Below are 25998 nucleotides of genomic sequence, written 5' to 3' on the forward strand. Positions count from 1 at the left end.
CCCTCAGAAGATAGAGATAGGATTGCCACCAGGTAGGACTATATAACCAGACCCATCTCAAGAAAACAAACATTGGGAGAGGAGGAGCTAAAGAACAAAGAACCTAGCTTCACTTCCCAGCACCCACATAGCCTCTCACAACTGTCTGTAAATCTAGTTCCAGGGAATCTAGTGCCTTCTTTGTAAGCACCAGGTGCAGTGAGGTTATACAGACATATATACATGCAAAACACCTCTAAAATAAAAAATTTTACAAATTTTTTCTCTTTTATTTTACAAATAAAAGAGAAGACATTACCTTCTCTTTTAAATGACTCAGTGGGGTAAGACACCCACTACTAAGCCTGACAGCCTGAGCTTCATTTCCAAGACTTATTGTGGAAGTAGAGAACCAGCTCTTGAAAATTGTCTTCTGACTTACACACACACACAAAGAGAGAGAGAGACAGAGAGACACAGAGAGAGAGACAGAAAGACAGAGAAAGAGAGAGGGAGGAGGGGAGAGAGAGGGAAAAACCTCAAACCAAGCAAGGTGAAAGGCTCCTTAGGCTCCACCCCTCCCTGAGGTCTACATAGTAGTAGCCATTGGTAAGGTACCCATGCTTTTGTAAATTACCTTTCACTCATGCTTCTTGAAGCAAGTATAATGAAACTTGTGAGTTACTTTTTAAAAAGCCATAGAAGTATATGGGGATCCGCAGTAGGAGAGCATAGATGAGGATCAGAAATTTCATATGTAATTATTAGTATGAATACTTAATATATCCTAATAAACGACTTTTTTAAAGTTGTATTTTTATGTATGTGTCTGCCTTCATGTTAGCATGAATATGCACATGGGTGCCCATAGTGGTCAGAAGACGGCATCAGATCACCTGCAGACATTACTTGATGATTCAGAGGAGTACTTGCTGCTTTTTCAGAGCCCAGTACCTAGTACCCATGTCAAGGCAGCTCAGAACTCCATGTCATTCCAGTCCCTAGGAATCTGATACTTTTCTGGTCTTCATTATTATACACACACACACACACACACACACACACACATGCACGCACGCACGCACACAAGATACCCCCCCCACACACACACACACGTGCATACAAGATAAACACATACACACACGATACCCCCCCCACACACACACACAGATGCACATAAAAATTTTATGCCTCTAATTCTAGCACTAAGGAGGCAGAGCCAGGCAGATCTCTGAATTCAAGGCCAGTCTGTTCTACAGATTGAGTTCCAGAACAGCCATGGTTACACAGACATGGTTACCCTGTCTCAGGGTGGGATCAAGATGGTGGTGGAGGATGTACTGTTTTCATTAAGTGAAGACCTGAAGACCTGTGTTCAGTCACTAATACCCACATAAAAAGCGTGTTGTAATGCCATGTGGACTTGTAATACTAGCCCTGGAGATGTGGGCATAGAAAGAGCTTAGGGCTGACTAGCTAGCCAACCTCACTTACTGGGTGATCCCCAGGTTCCGGTGAGGAATCCTATCTCAAAAGACAAAGTGGGGTTGACAAGATGGCTTGAGCCCTGATGACCTGTCCATGTGCCTCAAACCCACATGAAAGTGGACAGGGAGTGACAACTTACAAGTTGTCCTCTGCCCTCTACATGTGTATCATGGCACGAGGGTCTGTGCCCCGTCACATGCATAATAATAAATACTTTTTAAGTTTTAAAAGGACTAGGGTACATAATTCCTAAGGTTTAACATCCAAGGTTGACCTCTTGCCCCCCCCCACACACACAGACACACACACATAGACACACATACCTGCATTATTTCTTTCTCTTATTTTTTAAAATCTCTGTCTACATTATTAAATTTACTTAATGGATTCTTTTTGAAGGGGTAGGAGGGGTTTGAGACTGGCTTTCTCTGTGTAGCCCTGGCTCTCCTGGAATTCACTCTATAGACCAGGCTGGCCTCAAACTTAGAAACCCACCTGCCTCTGCTTCCCAAGTGCTGGGATTAAAGCTGTGCGCCACCACTGCCCAGCCTACTTAGTGGATTCTTAATATTCTGTATTACTGGCCTGTTGCAACTGTGAAACAACAGCTAACTAAGGTGCCTGTGATCAAAAGTGGGTCCCTGAGCAAAAGTGACCAGTAATTTTAGAAACATAAGGCAGAGTCATTATAAGGGGTTTGAGTCTCCCTGGGGTGGCGACTGTTTCAGTCTGTCTCTGCAGCTGACAGTAGTTTTTACTATGGATATCTTAGAGCATGCACCTTTTTTACTTTTCTGCAGTTTTTGTACTGGTGTAAATACACAAACTATCTGTAATGGGAAAATGTAATTATATCAATAAAATTTACTTTTGTCATCATATATTTTCTCTAAATGCTCGTTTGTGCAGGGAGGATTTTCTGGTTCTAGTGAGTAATGGCCTATTCATGTTTCCTCAAACCCATCAGACACAGAAAGCTTCACGTTTCCTGCTCTGGACAGCACAGTCTACTCTAGAGTCAGTGGCTTTAGAAGAGGATTGTGTGCAGAGTACTTGCTTTGCCAGAGACTTCTCCTTGTGCACATTAAAGTGAAACGAAAAAGTGACAAAATGTGGGGCTGGAGAGATGGCTCAGGGGTTAAGAGTACTGGCTGCTCTTCCAGAGGTCCTGAGTTCAATTCTCAGCAACCACATGGCAGCTCACAACCATCTGTAATGGGATCCAGTGGTATGTCTAAAGACAGCTACAGTGTACTCATATAAATAACATAAATGGATAAATAAATGAATAAATAAATAAATAAATAAATCTTGAAAAAGAAAGTAACAAAATGTCTTTGAAAGCAGTACCTGCCTTCTTCAGTCTAAAATCTTTTATGTGTAATAACTTTCTTTCAGTGAACTGGGAGAGCCTGATCGCCACCCTGGCATGTTTCTCTTACTCCTGGTGTTGGAGAGACTGTACCCATCGCCAATGGATGGCACGTCATCTGCACTCAGCTTGGCCCCTTTTGTTCCTTTCATTATCAGGTAGTGTCATGTTGTAGGGAACTTGAGAGAAATACCCTATCTTGTTCTTATTTGGAGAATTATAATCAGTATATTGTCTTAGGGAGCCATTTTGTGAAAGCAAGACAGTGAAGTGAAGCCTTCTGCTATGGCTCCTGACTGTTCTCCAGTGCTTAGCCTGTGGGAGTGTGAGCCTGTGGGAGTGTGAGCCTGTGGGAGTGTGAGCCTGTGGGAGTGTGAGCCTGTGGGAGTGTGAGCCTGTGGGAGTGTTGGTGGTGTTTTCCTTGGAGACCGGCTAGTGGGTGTGTAATGTTGATAGGAAGTGCTCCTTTTGAAAACACGTCTATGGTTTGTATTGAATAGTATTGGGCCAGCCAACACAGGCATGCTGAGCAGGCTTGATCCTAGCATGTATTCCTGGCCCTGTGGTTTAAAAGAATATCAAGGCACCTGGCTCTTTACTCTGGAGAAGTCAGAACAACTAGTACCTGGTATGCCTATGGCAATGCCACTTAGCCCATTGTCCCACTTAACCTTCTCTTTCAACTTGGGGTGCCTAAAAGAGATCCAAAAGCATAGAATGCATGTGGCTGCACATTAACTACAGGAATATATCACCAAAGGCTCTGTTACCTCTTTTGAGGTGGCTGTCACCTTCTGATCACTTTTTAGTTTTTGACTATGTACCTTAACATGCGGTCCTCAAAAAAGTATTTGTGTTTTCCTATGAATCATTTTAGAAGCTGTAATATTTTTACTCTTCTTAGTTCTTGATTAGCATGTGCCTTTAATGTATCTATTGAAAATTGAAATGGACTTGGAGAAACAGAACACAAAACTTGAGTGTGTTTATTATTTGTGCAGCATCCTGGGTTCTGCTTCCTGGGTTCACGTAGCTGACTTACGCATTTCCATGTAAGAAACCATGACATACAAGGTTCTGACATGTGATGCTGTGGCCGTTTGTTTGCCACCAAGCCCGGGCTGTGGCTGTGCTATCTGTGATCACAGAGATGACTCACTGGGACTGGGTTTTGTTTCCTGATACAAAGTTACCGTCTACCTCCTCCAGTATTTGGTGATTCATTTTAGAAATTTGGGTGGTAAATTTTACTTTCAAGAGCCCTAAAAGTGTTCTCTTCCATGAACAGTTGTGTGTATGAAGGGGAGGATGCAGCTAAGCAGTGTTTCAGAAAGTTGATAAAAGGGGAAAGGTACAAACAGAATCAGCACGATTAGAAACCAAGATATGCTGTGGACCATCGTCATCTATGTGGAGAGCATTCACTTTGCAGAGGCGTTTACTGAACCATCTGTTATCTGTTGCTCCTAGAGACAGGAAGTTGCTAAATTGAAAATACTCTTCCAAATGGGCCTAAGAGAGTATATATATGGTCCTAAGAGATAGTCAAAGATTACAATAATATAGAAGATTTAAATACTACTCTGAAACCAGGTTGTAGAGAACTGTGAAGTCCTTAGTAAGTATGTATTGTTGACAGGCATGACCATGTCAGTGACGCTAGTGCCTCAGACCCATGGGTGAAATTTCCCTGGGTAAGATTCAGAGGGATGGCAAAGCCTTCCTTTCGACCATATAGGCATGGTGGTAGTGCTTGCAGAAAATGTTCACAGCTGCCTCCCATCACCCGCATTGTGAGCCCAAGTTCGTGGCCTAGAGATTGCTCCCCTACAAAGAAAGACTGCTCCTACTAAGATTAGTTAATCCTGCCTCCATTTTTCATTGTATATGATAACCCTGCTTCCTCCTTCAGCTAGCCATGCACAACACCCTCACCTCCCTGTTCAACTATGTATGATAAACACTGAGCTTCCAGTGCACTACAGCTTTCCCATTAGAGAGTCTAGACCACCTGACCCCATACATTGTGTGTCTGCCTGTCCTTTCCTTATTTCATCATTGTACCTAGTTAGGCTTCCAGGCCCCAAGCTGCGCAAGGATGCATACCAGGTACTTAGAACATTGTTTGGGTTAGTTTGGCTGGTTTAGTTTTTGTTGTGTATTTCACAGTGTTGGGGATCAAACCCAGGGTCTTGCTCATGCTCAGCAAGCTTTACCATTGAACTGCATCCTGAGCCCTGTGTATTTAAGAGTCTACCCAAGAGGCTGGAAAGATGGTTTAACAGTTATGAACACTTATTCTTGCAGAAGACAAAGGTCCAGTTTCTAGTATTCATATGATGGTTCACAACTGCCTGAAATTTCAGTTCCAGGGAGTCCAACAACCTCTTGTGACCTCTGCAGACACCAGGCATGGTCATGATGCACACACACATATATGCAGGCAAGATACCTATACACATAAAATCAAAAAATCTAAGATTTTTAAGGACCCAACCTTATTTCTCTGTTTTGTTTTGTTTTGTTTTGTTTTGTTTGCCAGCCTGAATCTTAGAAATAACTGATTTGCTTTCTCTGGTCTGTGTGGGCAGTTATTCGCCATCCAGCCCCTTCCTCCATGAGTGTAGTGCCTTCACAACATGCAACCACTCACTCTGAGTTGTAACAGCATGAAGCAGAATACTGGTGCTTTACAGGGGCTTCAAGTGCCACTTGACTACAGCTTACCAGCACCTGTTTGTCAGGCTCTCTAGAGGGTAAAGGTCTTTTCTGAGACTAAAAGGGCTCAGAGCCTTTCAATTCCTTTCACAGGCAAGTTTCAAGCTTCCATTGAAACATTACAGGAAACCATATAGTACCATCCTAGAGCCTTGACTCTAGTGTCCTGGACAGAGTAAAGGCCTGGACTGAGGAGACTCGGCTATTGAGTGCTCTGCCACTTCTAATTTTGACACCTGCATGAAGGTTTTCCTGCACCGAACTAATTTGCTCTCTGTGTGAAAAGTAACTCCTCCTGCTAAAACCTGAGCAGTCAGCATCTCACTGACTAGGGAGAGATCTCCTCACTGCACTTCACTGTGGGGGCACTTAGAAAGTGTCCTTCTGCCTCCCCCAGCATCCCTTCTTCTCCCAGCTTAGTCTCATTGTTTTCAGTACCTATCTTCCCCAGTGCATTTGTTCTCCTGTGTTTAAAGGGAGATCTGCTTGCTTTCTAAGTACAAATAACAAAATAAATATGTACCTGTAGAAATCATGCACCTATGGAGGGCAGGGTGGACATTTTACATTGAAACAAATTTCTAGTCAACAATCAAAGAATAGGAAAGCTTGTGTTTCGTGTATTTAAAAATATTTCATGGAATCTTAGGATTATGTCAGTCATATCAAAGAGGAACGTGGAAATACAACAAGTTAGAGTTAGTCCTGTAATGGTTAGGAAATAATAATGATTCTGGTCTTTTTTCCCTTTAATTACGTAATGTAGATGATAGTGTTGGACCTTCTCCAGGTTATGAAGCAAAGCAGCTTGTCTTTTGTGCTGGGGTATTGTGTTCGTACAGGAAACAGGAATGAGTTCCTCCTTCCTTTGAGATTCTGGTACCAAGAGCTCTCCTTTAAATCTGTGCATTAAATTTGTCTTTTGAGTTTGTTTGTCTGTTTTTGTTTTGGGTTGAGATGGAGTCCATGCAGCCTAGACTTTCCTGAACTCAGTGAAGCCGGAGATGACCATGTACTTTTGCTCCTCTTGCCTCTGCTTCCCAAGCACCCACATAACGGGCATGTGCCGGTATGCCAAGATTATGAATTGCTGGGAATTGAACTCAGGACTTCCAACTAACCTATGTGCCATGCATCCATCCATCTACCTTATTTGTACCTGATCTGACTTCCCAGAATCCTTTTAGATAAGCAGAGGGCAACATTTGCCTTAAAGAGACAAAAAAGGCAAGCAGAGTGGCTCTGGCACCACCAAGGCAGTGGTGCACATCAGTTAACACCTTAACCCTATCATTTGGGAGACAGATAGGAGAATCTCTGTGAGTTTGAGGCTAGCCAGGTCTACATAGAGCGCTCCAATACAGCCAGGACTGCATAAAGAGACTCTGTCTCTCTCATCTCTGGTGGTATATAATAACTGCACATATTTTATTGGCAGGTAACCCTGTGTCTTTTCAGTGCATGTGTGCAGTGTGTCCTACACGTCAGTGCATCCTTAGACATTTGTCATTTCTTGGGTTGAGAACATTGAGACTCTGAAACACCAGGCATCTTTTTAGCACTTGTTTTGGTGAGTCTCTGCTAGTAAATGAGAAAGAAACCCCTGAAGCCAGATGAAAGTGGGATTCTAAGGGAGAGTTCACTGTGTTCTGTGAGTGAGAGCATGTCCTGGGACTCAATGACTGACAGACTTGGGTTCAAAAGTCAGCTCTGAATCATGCCATCATTTTGGGGACCATGGTACATAGAAATATTGTGCTAACAGCCTTCAAAAAACTTTTCAAAGTGGAAAAGCAATTTTTTAAATGACCGCATAGTTGTATTGATATCAGTTATTTTCGACTTGCTCATTAATGTGTCACTCATGAGTGCTCTGTGCCTTATTTGCTGAGAACTAGAAAGGACTCCCTAAGAGTAAGTCATGCCTTGCTTGATACCGTTACTTGGCTCCTGGATGTGAACTTTAGTCAGCATTTGACTGTTGCCCGCGCAGCCCAGCAAGAAGACACGCGGACACCAGGATCCTTCTGCAGCAAGCGTTTATTGCCTCATCCAGAGGAAAAAAGGACCGAGCCAATAAAAGGCACTGCTTATATACACCACAGCGCGGTGTGTCTGCTCATGATTGGCTGTTTGCTCATCACCCCACGTGACGCCCCAGGATGGGCCGTGACTAGGCGTCTTTCACTCTACGCACATGCGCAAACAGCGGAAGTAGGCGCCATCTTGCCATGGCGAATGCCTCTCCAGCTCTACCGCTCTCCACATTTGACTCACTTAAATGCATACAGACTCAGCTGCAACTTACAAAATGTGTGTGACATAGAGAATTGACTAAAAGTGCAAGGTCTTCAGGAGTCAGGGGAGCACTGCAAGCTCAGGCCATACCCGTACCTCTATGCAGCTTGGGGAGTGGAGGAACTGGAACGCCAACTCAAGAACCTGAACTTTATTTATTATGTATGTTTTCTTTTTTAATTCTTGGTTCTGGACAGATGGTTGAATGTCTTATTAGTCCCTATACTTTTTTTTATGTATGTCTGATATAGTCCTTTACTGAAGATAGAGACTGGCAGATTGACTCAACAGGTAAAGGTCCTTGACAGCAACCCTAACAGATGACCTGGTTTTGATCCTTGGGACCCTCATGATAGGAAACTGACTTGTACGAGCTCTCCTCTAACTTCCACACAATAAGTTTTTTTTTTTTTTTTTCTTTTTTTTTGGTTTTTTTCGAGACAGGGTTTCTCTGTATAGCCCTGGCTGTCCTGGAACTCACTCTGGAGACCAGGCTGGCCTCGAACTCAGAAATCCGCCTGCCTCTGCCTCCCAAGTGCTGGGATTAAAGGCGTGCGCCACCACCGCCCGGCAAAGATTTTATTTATTATTATACATAGTATTCTGTAGCTATCTTTAGACACACCAGAAGAGGGTATCAGATCTCATGATGGGTGGTTGTGAGCCACCATGTGGTTGCTGGGATTTGAACTCATGACCTTCGGAAGAGTAGTCAGTGCTCTTACCCGCTGAGCTATCTCACCAGCCCTTTTTTTTAATACATATTCAAAATAGCCTTAGAAAATTATATTGGTGACTTGAAACTAGAGATATGTACCATCACCCTGTTCTAGTCTTTAAAATTAAAATTACATCAGATTAGAATGTAGGTGCCTGCTTTGTGTGAGCAAATCTTGGGAATGGTGTTTTCTATGAGCACAGAGTACAGCGTGACATACTGCTGCTCTCAGAGAGCAGAGTTTTGCCATGGCCCTCCTGAACTCCAAGGGTCAGGCCAGGCCCACATTGCTCTGTTTATTATTCTGCTCTGAGACCCTCATTTTAGGAGGGTCATTGGTAGGCTAATATTTATTTGAGGCAGTAAGCACAATGTGGAGGAAGCTAGACATCTGGAAGCAGTTAGGCTGGGACAGACGGGGTAGAAGCAGCATGGTAATGGTATCTACATACTCAGCGGCTGCCATATGGCAGAAGGCACACAGTTTGTCATTTTTCCTCCCAGTGGGAACGTAGGAGAGATTGCAGCTCTGAGGACAAAGAAGAGTTTTGTGAAAGGCAGTGTTCTCCATCAAAGGCATGAATAGATTTCCTCATAGCAGGCTGCCCAGCAATGAAAGTGTTTGAGGAAAACTGATCATATGTTGGACATATTTCCCAAAGGATCTCAGACTCTGATGCATCTGAGGTTAGGCAGGATGACCATCACAGCGTCTGTTTGGGATGTCTTTGTTTCTGAACCCTGAGTATCTCAGCCACAGTTCCTAAATGAATGCTGAGTGAACCAGTGAGACTTCTTGTAAATGTCTCACACCTGTGTACACATTCTTCTTTTTTTTTTTAAAGATTTATTTATTATTATACATAAGTACACTGTAGTTGACTTCAGACACACCAGAAGAGGGAGTCAGATCTCATTACGGATAGTTGTGAGCCACCAGATGGGTTGCTGGGATTTGAACTCAGGACCTTCAGAAGAGCAGTCAGTGCTCTTACCCGCCCAGCCAACTCGCCAGCCCCTGTGTACATATGCTTAAGTGTTCCTCAGTCTTACTAAGGAAAGAATTGGGGAGCCATCTTTGCATGGCCCACATGGTTGTGGTAGTCTATGCCTAAATGATGCCCTCTAGAAATTAATCCACTTAAATTTAGCTTCTAAGTAACTTCTGTAACTTTGTTCTGTATGATTCTGAGAACACTCTTTTGGCCTTTGTGGTGTTATGTCTGAAAAGCATTCCTTATTGATTTAATTATCTTTTTCTGTGGTTGCTGTATTTCTTCCATTCCAGATGTTGGCTTAAGTTGCCTTTGTTTTCTGACAAGTATAAGGGACGTCTGAGTCTTGAAAAGTCAGAGGTGGCCTTTTTAAAATGGCTGGAATAAATAACTGTTTGTTTTCCTAGTTTTTAAAGGGTCTTGTTTAAATAGAGATGCCTGGGGAAAGGACTGGAGTCCCTAAATCTTGCCCATTGCTCAGGGGAACACCTAAAAAGTGGGCCATGCAAATGAAGGGTTTCCCTTTCCTGGCCCTCCTTTGGTTACCACTGAATTTCATAGGGGCTTAGGGACAAATAGGGACTTAGGAACAAAGATTCCTGACACCCTAATCTGCTGACAGTTGGGTTATCAGGGGACCTGTTGCCCTGTCTGTCTAGAACTCTCTCCCTTTGGTGTTACCGGTGTGACTAACTATAGACGCCAGATCAGGCTTTGGACAAGAAGGCAAAATACAGAGAGGTTCACTTCTGCTCGGGGTGGGGGGTGGGGGTGGGGTGGGTTCAGCAGCTCATTTTCCCTTTCGTCTTTAAGCCAGACTGGCGTCCACTCCTCTCTCTCTCTCTGTCAGGGTTAACTCCCTGAGCTAATTGTGATACAGAGGTGTCCATGTGAAATAACTATATCCCTGAGACTCTCGTGGCAGCAGCTTAGGCCTCATAAGGAGGCCTTGGAACAGTGGTGGGAGTAGGAGTTCTTGGTGCTCCTGTTTGGCCTCTTCCTCCTTGGGATCCCATCTAACTCTATTGAGAGCTGTTCTCCTGCTCTTTGGAGTTTGTAGATTCCACCCAGAGGTAGTTAAAGTGCAATGAAATCATGTTTCTATTTTGTGTGCCTCCCCCACCCCTAAAGTTCTGGAGAGAGAGAGAGAGAGAGAGAGAGAGAGAGAGAGAGAGAAAATACTCACTGATTTTTCTTTCTTAATCCCTAGAGCAGGTCTTGCCAATTCAGTCAGAGGTACCAGAGCTCTTTAAGACCTTTTTTTTCCAAGTATGTTTTTAAGAAACAGGAATGAGGAGTTCACCTCTCATGGAATGCATTGACAAATCAAGCTAGAAAAACAAAACTTGTAGGGACCAGCTTTCCTTCAGTGTTATTTGTTACTTCAGGTCATGTTAGAACAAGTGATTAGATCCGCAAACAGTCTCATTCTTAGGTGAAAATTCATGGATTAGGTGATAATCCATGGCCTGTTGGTGTCATTAGGTTGAAAAGCTAGAATCTAATCATTTGGTTGATGAGCCAAATAATTGGTAAACATTTGTTGTGTCTCCAGCTTGTGTTGAGTTGTGGGTAAGCTGGAAGGAAAGGGGTCTTCATCCTTAAGACTTTGCTGTAAGGTCAGTGAGATAAGTGCAGGCTTGGACCCTACCAGCATGTGTACATCAACCATGTTGTTAATATAATACAAGCCCTAAGTACTGAGGCTAGTAAGCTGCACAAGTCTAGCAGGATTTTCCAAGAAGCTGGACAAATAAAATTTCAGGGAAAATCAGTTTGCCTTTTGGGCGCTTAAGAAACAGTCCACTGTGATCTCCTGCAGGAGTGAAATGAAGCCACCCTTCTCTGCAGACGAGGTACCCAGATGAGCCAGGGCTACGATAGCTCTAGACTTACAACTCAGGAGTGATTATGGAGCATTGCTTCTATTTGACCCAGGAAATGTGAGACAATGGTTTGCATTTTTAACAGGAGAAACCATTGAACCATTGAGAAACAAATCTTTGGAAACTTTAGTAAAGAGTACTATTTATCCCAGAGGCTGCACATTTTATTCACAAACATTACACATTTAAAAATACTTTAATAATTTTTTCCATATAAAGCTTTTATTTCCTGATCTTAAATATTTTGTCAAAAAAATTGCCAAAGTGCTCATAGATATTTTTAATGCTAACATGAAAGGCTAACATGAAATGCTAACATGAAAGATCAAGCCTATGCTGGCTAATGTGCATTCATTTCTGTATTTAGTAGGGACCATTTTTACATCAAAGTTTTACTTTTTTTTTTTTTTCACACAGAAAATATGAGCTAAGGAACAGAGCATCATGTAAAAATTAAATACAGCACAGTGGAATGATCTGGAAAAATGACACCATAGTATGTTTTGGTTATCTTTTCCTGGCCCCTAGTGTTTGCTTACCTCCCCCTCCACCCACCCCTGTCTCTGTCTGTTTCTGTCTCTCCCCCACTCCCCTCCCTGTCTCCCTCCCCTTGTCCTTCCCTTTCTCTGTCCCTCCTTCCCTTTGGGGCCTGCCTTACCACAATAGTCTCCTGTCATTCTTAGGGATGTATTCCTAGATCCCCAGTATGAAGCCACAGTCAGTACTGAACCCTGCACTGTATTTGTTCCCATAAATGCAGACATATACACCAAAGATATAATTTTTGTATTTGATACACAACCTCAAAACTGCCATGAATCCCCCACCCCTGGTTCAGCTGCATGGATAGGAGACTCATCTTTATTGTAAATGTTAGGTTTTCCTCTTTTCCTACTGGATAGCTTTCACCTTTTCCCTTTAGTGTGCTGTGTTGTGATTGTTCCTTGGCAGATCTGAATTACCAGCTTTGTCACTGCTTTTGTGCTTTGAGACATTATTCAATAAAATATGACTTGAACCCAACCCCCGTTTCTCTGCAGCGGTCAGATAAGCCAGACAGCTAAGTGGCTCCCAGGTGGGCAGCATGCGCACTGAGGATTAGCTAAGCAAATGGATAGCCATGTTTTGAGCTGGATACTGCCAGGACAATGTGAGATTTAATCACTTTACTCAAAACATTAGATAAGTTAAAGCTTATAGATTGTTTATTCCTGAAATTTTCCAAGTACTTTCAGGCCACAGGTAATTGAAACCATGGAACGTAGATCTCAGGGTAAGTAGAAGACTGACAGCAGTGTCTGCAGTCTGGCTAACGCAGTATATTTTGACTTCATGTCAGTGCATAAAGAGCACTGTGACTTCCATAGTTTTGCTTGATCTTCCCCATCTTCTCCATTCACATTGGCATTTCTTTCTTCCCTCCTTTCAAACCAGGTCTAGACATCAACACACATTCCTGTCTCTCACTTGATTTAGTGAACACTTGTCACTACCACTCCATTGATCTACTACTGAACTTACTGAGAGTCTATTCTGCTCTTGTTTAAGCCATTACCCCTACTTGACCAGCTTGTGTTTATAAGAGCCATTAGAGACCACTGGTACCTCTCCACAGAGACATCTGCTCTCCCTACCCAAAGCTATCTCATGTTCTGTGAGGATTCTGAGAAAACTTTGTATTCATAGTCCCATACTTCATGCCCTGCCCTGATCATTCCTTGAACCACTACAGGCTAGCTCCTTCTCACCACTGCACCGAAACTATATCTAGTTTCCAAAGCCCCTGAATGCTTTGCAGTAGTTTCTGATTTTATCTGGAACCGATGCTCTTGCTGCATACCTCTTCCACAGCATTTGCTAATTGCTCCTCTCCCCTCTTCCCATCCCTCTCCACTCCACCTTCCTGCTGCTCTTCAAACACACTCTACTTCCTTTCCTGCCCTCAGCCTTTTCCATTCATTCCCTTGCACTCCCTGGGCTTGCCACATGCCTACACTAAGGAGAGTCAGTCTTGATCTCTGATTCTTTCATCAGAGATTTTCTTAGAGCACTCTTTGCCTGTCCCACAGACACCAGAGGACAGGTTCTTGGAGTTGTCTCTGCTCACTGAGCAGCCCTCCTTTAGGATCAAGTCCAGTATCTGCTGCTACAATCCACCTTCTCCACAGGTGGATCTGGCTGTCTTCACACTTGTTCGCTTAACAGGAGCATTGCTCTAAAACAAATTCCTGGCCCTTGAAAGCCTTGCAGTAAGTGTGAAATTATTTGTTCTTTTTCATTACTGATTAATACTAGTTTGCAGTAGCAAGTAGCAGCACTTTATGACAGGCCCTGGAGAAAATAAGTCTAATGAATGCATCTACAGACTGTTTAAGAGTCGGGTACTAGTTCCTTTATTTGTTCACTCAACAGAAATGTGCAGATAACACTGAGGCACCAAAATAGGATGGAGACTTGGACAGGGCTCCTGTCAGCTGTGGTGTTTCCGTCTCTTTCTGTTCAGATTGCCCCATCCTAATTAGTGGAAAATAGTCCTTAGCAGATGTCTATGGAACTTTTACAGGACCCAGACAACAGTATGAGTTTGCTGTTGCTCTTACTGTCATCTCAAAGGAGGAGCGTGGAAATACACCCTAGGTCATATTGCCAGTGGGAGCTAGACTTGGCTTTGAGTCCAGGTATTGGCTCCAGAGCACATTTGCCTTGGGATTCCTAGATCCTCACTCAACAACAGGCTCTCCCACCTACCTATTTTCTGATGCTTTATCTGTGGAACACAACAAGCAAGTTCTCCTTGTGTCTCCAGTTTTATCTAACAAGTGTTGGGCTCGCCTTGTTGGGTTTTTTGGATGTTTCTCCTTTGGGGCATGACATTGGCAGTGCTCTTGTTTTCCAATCTGAAATCAGCACTAAAGGAAAAAAAATGCACTTAAATCCATCTGCTTGTAAGGGGTTGCTAAATAACATTGGCTCTGCTCAAGCCCTGAGATTCTTGAGAAATACTGAGACTTTCTTACAAAAGAAGTTTTCCTTGCTACAGGAGCTCAGGGTCATCATACACTTACAGTCATCTTGGTAAAGAACAAGTGTGGCTTGGAGCTGAGATACATAATCTCATTAGATTATTTGTGGACTGCTATTTATTCATGCTTTCAAAAATAAGTAGGTTTTCCCTCTGACTCTATTGTGTGTTATACTGAGTTTCCACTGTTAAAACTTACATAGTTTTAGACTTTGGGTTGCTAAGAGTGGAGGAAGGCCATTTACCTGAGGATTTGCATTTTCCGAAAGATTCATACATGCTGATTTCTTCACCTTTCCTTCACTGTCTTACAACAGAGTCATGTGGTTGTCAGGTCATATCCCAATGTTTTTGTTGCCTCCTATCTTCTTATCTGATGGTTCTAAACCTGACCAAGAAAAGGCCAGTATGGCTGGATAAGGTGTCTAAATGGGTTTCTTTGCTCCAAGGTGCACCTAGGGACCTTGTGTAATCATCCTGAGGGACCTTAACAGTAGCATCTGGTTGTTATAAATGGGTTAGAATCCCCTTTTCTTGTCAGTTTTCTGTTTCTGTGTACTGAGTCCCACTTCTGTCTTTCACTGGCTGAATTCAATTTAGTCTGAATAATCACAAAACCATAGTTTAGTGCCCTGGGGGTGGGTAGCATATCATGTTTATTCCCACAACATTGACAGCATCAGTTGCTAAGAGATATTGTGTCTAGAAGGCACTGCCAGGTAAGCAGGCCTACTCAGTTTTGATCACTGCAGCTGTACTAGAAAGGCCATCTGCTCTGGTACAAACTATGGAAATATAGCCAGGTAGCCAAGAAAAAGCTGAGTTGTTAGTAAAAGATGTGTCACACAGAGAAGAAAATAATTTACAAATAGTAGGCAGGAAATATTTTCAAAACAGTAAGAGAGTCCCTTGAGCTGTCTTTGTGGGTGTTGGCTTGTTTCTTACTGGACTGTTCATTCATTTTTTTCCCCTATAAGAGTCATTATTTCCTACAAAACCGGAATTTGAGGTATAGTTTCATTTGAATGTGGACAAAATAATAAACATGCAAAATCTAATTTAATACTAATTATAACCCATAATTATCAAGTACACTAATTAATTTTCTAATTAAGAGAAACTTTTAAAGAAATGGAATTCTTGGTGGATGTGATGATGCACACCTTTAACCCAGTACCTGGGAAAGAGGCAGATGGAGCTCTGTAAGGCCAGCCAGGCTACATGGTGAGACCTGGGGGTGGGGTGGGGGGGAAGAGGAATTGCATTCTGCTGTCTGGCTGAGCATGTCCCTAAAGTAGTAGCTTTAGAATACCACGACTTGATAGAATTCTGCATTGTAAACCAGCCCATGGAACAGCCTCTTCATGCCTTTCTTTTCTAAAGCATTGATGTCACAAGACCCTGGCTATGAACCTAGAGGACTCCATAGGATGGCACTACAGCCTGACAAAGGTAGCTAGTGTTCTTGGGCAATTGTGCTCTGATTTGGAAGCACCAGGCTGTGCATTCTAGAATGGGTGACTACCCTGACTCAACCTGAGACAAATATTCCTGAATTCTAAGTAAGAGTTCCCCCACACACAACCAGTCCATGGAGTGAACTGAGTGTGGAAAGCAGTAAGAGAACACTCTGTTACTAGCTGCTATTCCTGTAACCACCCCATTTCCCTTAGGAGTGACTCTATCTTGAGTGCTACTAAGCTGCTGCAGACCCTAGCAAGAACCAGCTCACTCTGAGGGGAGTGGAAACCTATGGGAAGTTATGGTCTTAAACGTTGCCCACTGTCCACACCTAATACTCTTAGATGCCACCTTTATCTTGAGCTGAGCCTTGAGGGCTTAACAGACAGACCCAAGTTCATTTATTATGTAGTTATGATCCCTTCTCAAACAGTGAGAGGCAGACTACACCTAGTACACCTAGTACCCCTTAAGTCAGTAAGTGGGAGTCAGTTTACATCTTAGGTTTTAACAAGAAGACAATTAGAAGACATTGGCAGATGATGCAGCTTGTGGGGAAAGAATGTGTGTTATCATTCTCAAACTTGTAGGTCTGCTAGAGGACCACCATGCCTTTTCCCCACCAGAATTGGCTCCCATGCTTTGAGTAACATCTATTTTTCATTTACTTCTCTCGTGTCAGAGAAATCACTAGAGGCCTTTTTACAGCTTTGACTCTTCCTTACCATTCAGAGAAATAGTTCTATTTCCTTTTCAAGATGAAAGCTTGTCTTTGTCCTCCCCAAATAGTTCCAGGCAGCAGAACACACTGAATCTTTGCAGATAAAAGACCTTGCTGATAAAATGCTAGATTGTTATCAGAGATGTAAGTGAAGGAGTCCCTGCCATTAATTACCTCCTTACAGCTTTGTTTATATCCTGTTCATTTGGGGCATGTTTTTCTTGGACAGTTTCTTGTCTGTGCTCTGAATTGCAGTCTGAAGTTTGTAAAACTCCCAAAGGTCAGGGAATAGTGGGTTCCTTCTTTTCAGAAAGGCTTAATGGCAAGGAAGAGAAGATCAAAGTTTCTATCTTCCATCTGGAAAGAATGGGACAAATGCTTGGTTTGAACAGTTAGTTCCTCAACTCGAGTGACAGACTTGTGTGCTCTGGTTGGGAATACTTAGCCAAGAAGTTGCCTGGAAACAGAATGGCATTTATATCTGAAGCCATTAATATCAAGCAGTGATACATTGGATATTCAGACATTGAGGCCAGGGGCCAGTTGAATCAAAAATAAACTATCTGGAAAGTCTTGACAACATTGATCTACACATTTAAAAATGGCTGGGCTGGGTGTGGGGACATCTGCCTTGTCTCTCAGCCCTTGAGAGTCAAAGGTAGATGGATCTTTGAGTTTGATACCAGCCTGATCTACATACTAAATTCTAGGCTAGGTAGGGCTACATAGTGAGATAGCTATACTGATGAATTTTATATTTTGGGTATTTAACCTTAACAAATAAATAGTGCCCGCTTCTGGAGAGTTCTAGTACTTATAGTAGGAAATGGAATGTAATAGGGCTGCATGGTCTGCCTTAATATGAATGTGACTACTGTTGCATATAAGAAATCATTTACCCTTTTAAGAACTCTAGAACTATGGATATTTAACATTTTAAGTAACCCAAGGAGTGAGGGGAACATTTTGCTGCTATCACATTAAATCAGGGGTTCTCAACCTTCATAATGCTTTATTCAACCTTTTAGTACAGTTCCCCTTGTTGTGGTGACTTTCCCAGACCATAAAATTATTTTCATTGCTATTTCATAACTATAATTTTTATACCATTATGAATCATAATGTAGATATTTTTGAAGATAGAGGTTCACCAAAGGGGTCCTGACCCACAGGTTGAGAACTTCTGCCTTGGATATATTAAGAAGTTTGAGATTGGAAGAGACTGTTCTTTCTTTAAAAGGATTGTTTAAGCCATGATAGCCACTGTCCTACAGATAGCCAAGTGAGAGAGCACTCTGTCCTCAAGGTTGGACGAGCAGTGTCCTTTACTGATTAGGGAATAGGGCAGTGACATGCCACCATGTCATGTGGGACCTGGCAACTGTTAAGTCACCAAACACATTTCCTTACTATTAAAAAAATTCGAATCTGATCTTATGTTATCTTGTTAGGTTCGACCCTGACAGTAACTTTCCTTTGTTAGTAAGAGAACTGCAAACTGATTGAACTCACCCTCCCAGCAACACAAGTGCATGGGGCTTCTGAGGACAAAAGCGCTGTTTGTCAGACAAAAAAATCTAAACTCCTGTAAACATGTTATCTGGTGATAAACCTACAGTAATGAAGTTTAGAATGGGAGGAAGGGACGGGGTGGAAAATATACTCATTCTAAATTATGAGACCCTTGCTCTTTTTAACCTTGAAAACCTTTTTCCCTTTGAGTCAGGGTCTTACTTTGAGTAAGTAGCCTTGGCTGGCCTAGTGGAACCTTTGTCTTTTTTGTTTTGGTTTTTTGGTTTTTCGAGACAGGGTTTCTCTGTATAGCCCTGGCTGTCCTAGAACTCACTCTGTAGACTAGGCTGGCCTCGAACTCAGAAATCTGCCTGCCTCTGCCTCCCAAGTGCTGGGATTAAAAGCATGTGCCACCACCACCTTGCGGGACCCTTGTCTTTTAAACTATACAAAAAGATAGTTCTTGTATCCTCCATATATTGGTCTTTTACTCTCGTCCCTAGTCCCTATCATCATTTGAAGGTAACCAAATGGTCACTGAGATTTTAGCAGTATCTTTTCCATATTTAAATTTAGTATTTTTCTAAGAGGAGGCTAGAAAACATTAGAGACTTCTTTAAATTAAGAAAAAAGAAAAGTAGATTCCTTTGCTTTCTTTTTGACTGATAGTTTTGTCATGATAACTATTGGGAAAGTAAATGAAGTGCTTTAAAGTATATGAAGGAGTGAGGAGCGAGCATTTCTGTGCCTTGTACAAACTGGTGCTGCAGGTTGTAAACTAGTGATGTCAAATTCCACTAGCAAATGTAGCCAAAGCCATAGAAATGTATTGAGGAGATCACGAAAGTGAGTGAAAGTGGTCCAGCTTGTTTTTCTTTTGAAATGTTACATTTATTAGGCTTTTGTACCAAAGTCACACAGTGTTGGCTTTCATACTTACTACTTTATTTTTAATCTGGGGTAAAGGTTATCTCCTTGGCAGAATTGAAAAATGGCTCAGACACTCTATGCTAATTTTATTGATTTTTGAATGATAAAGAGAAAAGCTAGCAAATAAATAATACTGCATTAAAGCTGCTTTTATGAATTGATTGAACTGGAGTGTATAGTGGTATATCATTCTTATAAAATATATTAATAACTGATACTACCTTCACTGATGTTTACTTACCATATATGATATTGGGTTATACAAACACATATTTATGCACACATATAATGTCCTTGAAATTTCCCACGTAACTCAACATGTTGAGCATCTTCACATGTGCTCACTTACTCTTCCTGAAGTGTCTGTTCAGAGTTTTGACTCCATTTTTATTGTGTTGTTTGTTTTCTTTTAAGTATATTCTGGATGCTGGGGGTGGCATAAATTAATTTAATTTATTTTCCTGCATCTAGAACCAGAAAAACAAAATTAAACTGCAGCAAGAAAAAGTCTAATTGTACCAAAGGATGTACTTTTCGACTGTTGTAATACTATAGTCTATGTACGGGTTTTGGGGCAAACAAAATCAATGTAAAGCTTTTCCTGGGGGTGCTTATAAAGGGCTGGTAGTCCCTTAGCAGTAGTACTACAGGTCTGTTGGAATATGATTCAGTTTAATTAATTTCCTTGGAGATGAGTCTGTTGCTAACATCTCGATATCCTTTCCTGTGTTGTACCATTTTTCTAGGCCAAAATAGTGCAACTTTTTGGAACTCTTCAGGCATCTCCATGTGCTTTTTGTTTTTTATAGATTCTTCATGATTTTAGTTTGAATTGTTGCTAGGAAATAAAAGGAAGGTTATTTAGGGGCATTAATTAACTTTAGCAGAAGTAAACTGCAGTCTCTGCAGGGCAATGATCATTAAAGAAATGCTCCACTTTCTTTCAGCAGTAGCGTTTAGTTGGTATTGTGAGACATTCATTTAGCTTTCTGTAAGGCAAAATAATTAACCAGATTTTAGAGAAGCCAGATGATTTAGAGGTCCTGAGGTTGTTGTGGCCTTGGGAGGAGTGAGGGGTGCTTTAATGACAGGGCTCCAATAGAGTTAATGAAGGGCTTTTCTGTGTAGAAAACACTGGTCATTTGTTTTCAAGTCTGACAGAGGCCCAAGCCCAAGAGAACTGCTCTGACTATAGCAAAGTTGAGTGAGGTTAGTTCTAGGCATAAAGTTTTATTATCAGCATCAATATTGTTATGAGATTAAGCAATGAAATAAGACAAGAGTGTTGGAATTTTTCAGAAACATAACAAATTCTTGTCATAAGGGAAGTTAATCAAGCTGTTTACATTTAAAAATATTTAAGCTGTCATGTAGAATGCTCAATGCACAGGTTATGTAAATTAATTTTATTATTTGGTGCAAAAGAAATTTTAGTTTCAGACTGAGTTTTAAGTCATAATTAGGCTGGATAATCAAAATAGGAACTATTATGATCAACACAATTTTGCTAATAAGTTTGTTTATCCAGTAGCTTAAACATTTTGGCTTTAGGATTTGCTGAGCTACTGGAGAGTACTTTTCTCTAGCCTGCTGGATGTGGAAGTACAAAAATATCCTGGAAGATCCTGTCAGAAGGATCCTGGAAGAAGTGGTAATTGGTTGGCAAGAAGCCAGGTGACTACCACAGATGAGGCAAAACTTTTTTGCCAGTTTTGCCAATTTATTTGACTTTGAAACATTGGTTGTGGGATACATGGTCAGGGTTTTGGAGAAGAATTGGGCCCTTAGTTGCAGTTTCCGGTACATCTCTGCTTACTGACACACTTCTCAGACGTAAGGGTTTCACTGGCGTGCAGAGTGCTGTTTTGGTTAGCCTGGCAACAGACTACCCCTCAGTGATCATGACTGTTTCTCTACATGCTCTGCTTGGGGAAGTGCTTTGGAACAGCTTTGTGCAATCACAGAGCTGAATTACCATATACAGTGACACTAGTTATCATATACAATCCACTTTTCATCACAGACTCACTGTTTTACACAAAATGACAGCATTATGAGGGCAGGGGACATTCACTTACTGAGAGCTCACCTTTCTAATGTGCACCAAATACCAGACAAACACTGGATGGCCATGTTGAGTTATTTGGCAACTTCTCATGTGGTTGTGGCTCAGCGGCCATGATTGTAGTCAGCTGGTCACCATAAACTCTCGAAGGGAAGTTGTGCCTGTTCCTTACCTATAAGGTTATCCATTCCTTTGCAAAACTTCTAGAACCATCACTCACCGTGTTCTCATTAAGAGTTATCTCTACTGCTCATTTTCAAAAATGGTAAACTCATTTTGAATTCTAATAAAATCACTCCAATCTGTTCTTTGTCTAACATCTTTTCTATAATATAAAATAAACATAAAGCAAATATAAATTAATGAGGCATTAGTTTTCAAAAGCAAGAAATATGTATTAAGATGTTGTAAAATTTATCCACAGTTATTAAAAATGTATTCCTTGGGGTCTAGAGCAGTGGGCCAGGGGTTGCAAGTATGTAGTGATCCTTTAGAGGCCCAGACTTTGATTCCCAGAACTCATATCAGATGGCTGTGAGCCAGCTCTAAGGGATCCATTCCTCTGATCTCTGCATTCATGTATACAGACATACATAATTTAGAAAAACAATAAAAAAATAATTCTTTAAAAGAATGCATTTGGATCTATCACAAAGCAAATTTTAACACTATAAAACCAAAATCACTTTTGTACTTAATCTAATCATATCTTTTCAGATATTTATAATAGGCACTCAAAAAGTTAGGTTGGTCAAAAAAAGTTTATTAGGCATCCATGATTTCTCTAGCCAGTATAGTTTTAGAGTACTTTGGATATTGATTTACCAATAGGAAACTATTAGGAATATTTGAAATCTTTTTTTAAAAAAAAAAATAAATAAACATAATTCTTTCTACATCTTCTCCCAGATACATGCCAAGGATAAAAAGAAGATGGCAAACTCTTAGTACCTTTCTGTAGGTTCTTTTCTTTTGGGGGGAGGAGGGATTGCATTTATTTTTATTGAGTTTGGTCCAATATTTTTTTCTTTTTTAACCTTTATTTTTGTTTTAACAGTCTAGCCATTATCTCCTTTCTGGTCTGCCCTCTGATCATTCCTCATCTCATAGTCCTCTATGACCTGGAAAGTCATTGGCTGTAAGCACAGTCCACTCTCCCAGATTGATGATGCAAGTTACAAGTGTTTTAAGTCACTTTGAGAACTCGAACTCTTGGCAGTATAACACCAATGGAGAGCCAGCCTGTTTAGCTGACTTCCACACCTGTCTACTACCTGCAAGGAAGGGAGACACCCTGAGACCAGGTGCAATGTGCCAGAGCCACCAGAGAGTTTGTGGGCGCCTGTACTTCGTCCTATAGATAGAACAGGGCAGCTGGGAAGAGCTTTGCCTCTGAGAGGACTGTGCAGCTCAGTCCTCTCAGGCTGCAGAATCTGCATCCTCAGCTCCTCCGCAGCACTCATTCCAGCCTGTGAGCCTCCAAGGCAGAGCTGGAAATGCTTTTCCAGTTGTTGTAGGAGACACCAGAGCAAACTGCAGTTCACTGAATGGCTGGGAGATAGTCCATGCTAAATCTTTAGATATTTAGCGCACTTTATTTTTATTTTGGGTAAGACTGATATTTTTCTTAAATCTCTAGGTCCGAGGTGTCCATTGTCTTTGTGTGGACATTCGTATAAAGCATTCTTCTCAAGTTGAGAAAGAGTTATTACTAAGGGAAAGTGTATTTCAGTATTACAGAGAAAATCTTCTTCCCAGCTGTCTAAAACATTTGATTGGAGTCTCAAAACTTTAGTTTCAAATGTTTTTCACTTGCAAAAAAGTGATGAAATGATTTAAATGAAATTTCAGATGAAATATGAAGATTATATTTTGTATAACCTTTGTACGAGCAAGGAATCAGGATTAGCATTTAAAAGCCATGTATCTCTTCATTATTGAAGAAGTAATTCTGAATAATGAAAGTGCACTGTTCCAAGAGCTTTTCGGACATAAATACTGCACATTTTCCTTCCATTCTTCTTTTGGGGAAACTCATTCATGTCATGTTACAGGAGCTACAATGTTAGGAAGCCTTAGCTGCCTGCCTTCCCAGTGTTCTGCAAAGTATCACAATCACAAAATGCCACTTGTTGCTGGCTGTCCCTTGCTTAATTCCCACTCTCTGCCTGAGTCAGCCCAATAGTGAGGATGTGGGTGGAGCCTTGGGGTTCATGTCTTGCCTTCTTAATAGTAACATTGTACCATGTTGCCTGCCATTTGTGGTGCTCCTCAGTGTGGCCTCCCATCAACCTATCAGTTCTTGAGCCTTACTGTCAGTACTTGAATCATCCAGAAACACCCCCATGTCTCTGAGCCCTTGCTTTGTGTACTACTACTTTTCTTGGCGAGGGCACCAACTAGAACCAAGCTTTCCTGACACCTGCTCTTGTATCCACAGCACCAAGATCACTTGGTTACCGTTCTCTCTGCACTGCCTTGGTTTTGCTCCTTGTTCTAATGTGCATCTCATCTTTCCAACCAGCTACTCTTGCTGTTCATGCACTTAAGACAGCACTTTCTGTTCTTCATAGGTATCTTGTTAATATTTGTTCATCATTAAGGAGCAAGCCATTTTGCTCTCACCTGTTATCTTTTTTTCCCTGTGATAGAATTATATTTGCTAGTGTTATTTTTAGCAAAAGCAATGCAAACTATGAAACTTATACAAATACAAAGAAAAACATCATCTGAATAAAGAAAAATATATGAACAATCATTTCAAATGAGGTATTGGTCCTATTAATAAACATATACAAGGTACAGATGTGCAAACAAGCATTGAATGATACTGTGTCTTATTTCTACCCAGGTGTGGTCGCTCACCTGTTTACCGCTCCCGTGAAATGGCAGCTCGTGCCTTGGTCCCTTTCATTATGATAGACCAAATACCAAGTACCCTCCAAGCTCTGCTGGACTCACTCCCCAAAAGCACTGACCAGTATTTCCGACAAAACCATATTCATGGAACACTTTTGCAAGTAAGTACAGTGACTTTGTGTGACTTCCACAGAGCACCATAAGATGAACTTCTGGTTCTTATGTATTCTTAGCATGTGAAGACTTGACACATAGGCTTTTAAGTTTATCTGTTTAATTTACTTATTTCTACTTCTTAATGACCAGATACCTCTCAAATATTACTTTGTGCACCTCAAGTATGAACCAGTATACACTGATTTGGCAGATTATCCTGTGCATTAAATTCTGCAACATGCTTTTTCTTCAAGCAATTCCTATAGAACATTCTGGCCATTTCTTACTCAAGACTGTGACAATTTGAATGAGAAATGTCACCCAGAGTCTTGGGTATTAGAATGCCTGGTCCTCAGTTGGTGGCACTGTTTGGGAAGGTTGACTCATGCCATTTCCAGTTCACCCTCTCTGCTTCCCACTTGTGGTTCAAGATATAAACCATCAGCTTCCTGTTCTGCCTTCTGATGCCTTTGTTTTGCCATCAAGGACTCTTAACCCTCTAGAACCATGAGGTCACATAAACTCTTCTAGTCATTGCCTTGGTCATAGTGTTTTATCAAAGCAATGGAAGACCAAGCCATCTTGTTAGCTTTTGTTTTAAATAAATACAGGATTTTATTGTTCGTTTTACTTAAGTACAACAAATGAATGAGAACTAATTGGAACTGTCCTATTAAAAAACCTAACCTGGTAATGGGTAGTACTGGTAAAATCTGCTGATCACATGGCTGTGTGGATGCTAATCTTGGATGGATAGGGACTGATTTAGACTTCATGTCATGATGCTAGATTAGAAGCAGAATGAGAGTTGGCCTTGAGATCCCAGGACCTACTGTAAACCCGAAGTCTACACTACTGACACTAGGGACTGTATGAAATGGTTCACAGTATGCAATTCCAGAGATGGACTCATGGTTCTACATCAGATATGCACCCTGACCTATAATGCAAACGTATGCCTGTAGGTGAAATGTAAGGTAGATCTGTGGTTTTGTCTTCATGACTTGGTTGTTTATACATTCGGTAAAGATTTACTGAATGCCTACTAATATACTATTGTGTCATGGTCAGAACATTAAGTCAACTCTCAGCTTAGCTACGATGGAGATAAAATCCTTTCCTGGTCTGGATAGAAAGCACAAGAACGTCAAGAACAGAAAGTAGACAGTCCCAGTGGAGCATGCTAGGTGATGGGTAACACATGGTAGGGCCATCCAGTTTAAGGTGGAGAAATCAGGGCAAACACCGCAGAGCAGGTAGCAGTTAAGCAGAGGCTGAAAGTAGTTAATCAGGCATGGGGAAGGAGTCTCTTAGGCAGAGAGAACATCATAGAGTAAGGTGGAAGGGAAGCCAATATGCCTGGGAACAGTAACTTCTGGGTCAGACTGAAACTCCACCTCAGTAGTTCTCAGCACTTTACACACTTTAAATTAATACCTTTCAGTATTTACTTAGACAGTAAGAATGAGATAATATCAGGACATAGGAATCCAAAGCACATACTCCTTTATCACTGGGAAGACATCCTCACAAGCCTTGTAGACCCAATAAGCTCACCTGCACATAATAAAGGAAAGGTAAAGTAAACTACCATCTTAGAGTCATTTTAAAATAGCTTGATCCCGTGGGCCTCCTAAAAAGATCACACACACACACACACACACACACACACACACACACACACACACCGGGGTCTCATTTGCTCTGTGTTGTGTGCTTTTTACAGGGTTTTTTGGTTTTTTGTTTTTTGGTTTTTTTTTTCATTGTAATAAGGCTGTATTTCAATGACCCTCACATCACCAAAGGATTTTACCTCCA

General features: G+C 41.4%; 1 protein-coding gene and 1 long non-coding RNA gene across 2 annotated transcripts in view; one reads left to right on the forward strand and one right to left on the reverse strand.

The window, feature by feature from the left end:
- Thada (THADA armadillo repeat containing) overlaps positions 1-25998 on the forward strand; it is a 289337-nt gene that overhangs the window by 137491 nt on the left and 125848 nt on the right. The window contains exons 28-29 of the mRNA XM_031355527.1: positions 2866-2997; positions 24017-24185. Coding sequence (XP_031211387.1) covers positions 2866-2997; positions 24017-24185 — 301 coding nt within the window. The remainder of the gene's footprint in view (positions 1-2865; positions 2998-24016; positions 24186-25998) is intronic.
- On the reverse strand, positions 13832-14859 carry LOC116079686. The gene is made up of 3 exons (XR_004114119.1): positions 14722-14859; positions 14203-14363; positions 13832-13968 (listed from the first exon to the last, which is right to left on the reverse strand). It is a non-coding gene; the product is annotated as an uncharacterized LOC116079686 (long non-coding RNA).

This window comes from Mastomys coucha, unplaced genomic scaffold, assembly GCF_008632895.1.
Source record: "Mastomys coucha isolate ucsf_1 unplaced genomic scaffold, UCSF_Mcou_1 pScaffold6, whole genome shotgun sequence".
NCBI lineage: Eukaryota > Metazoa > Chordata > Mammalia > Rodentia > Muridae > Mastomys > Mastomys coucha.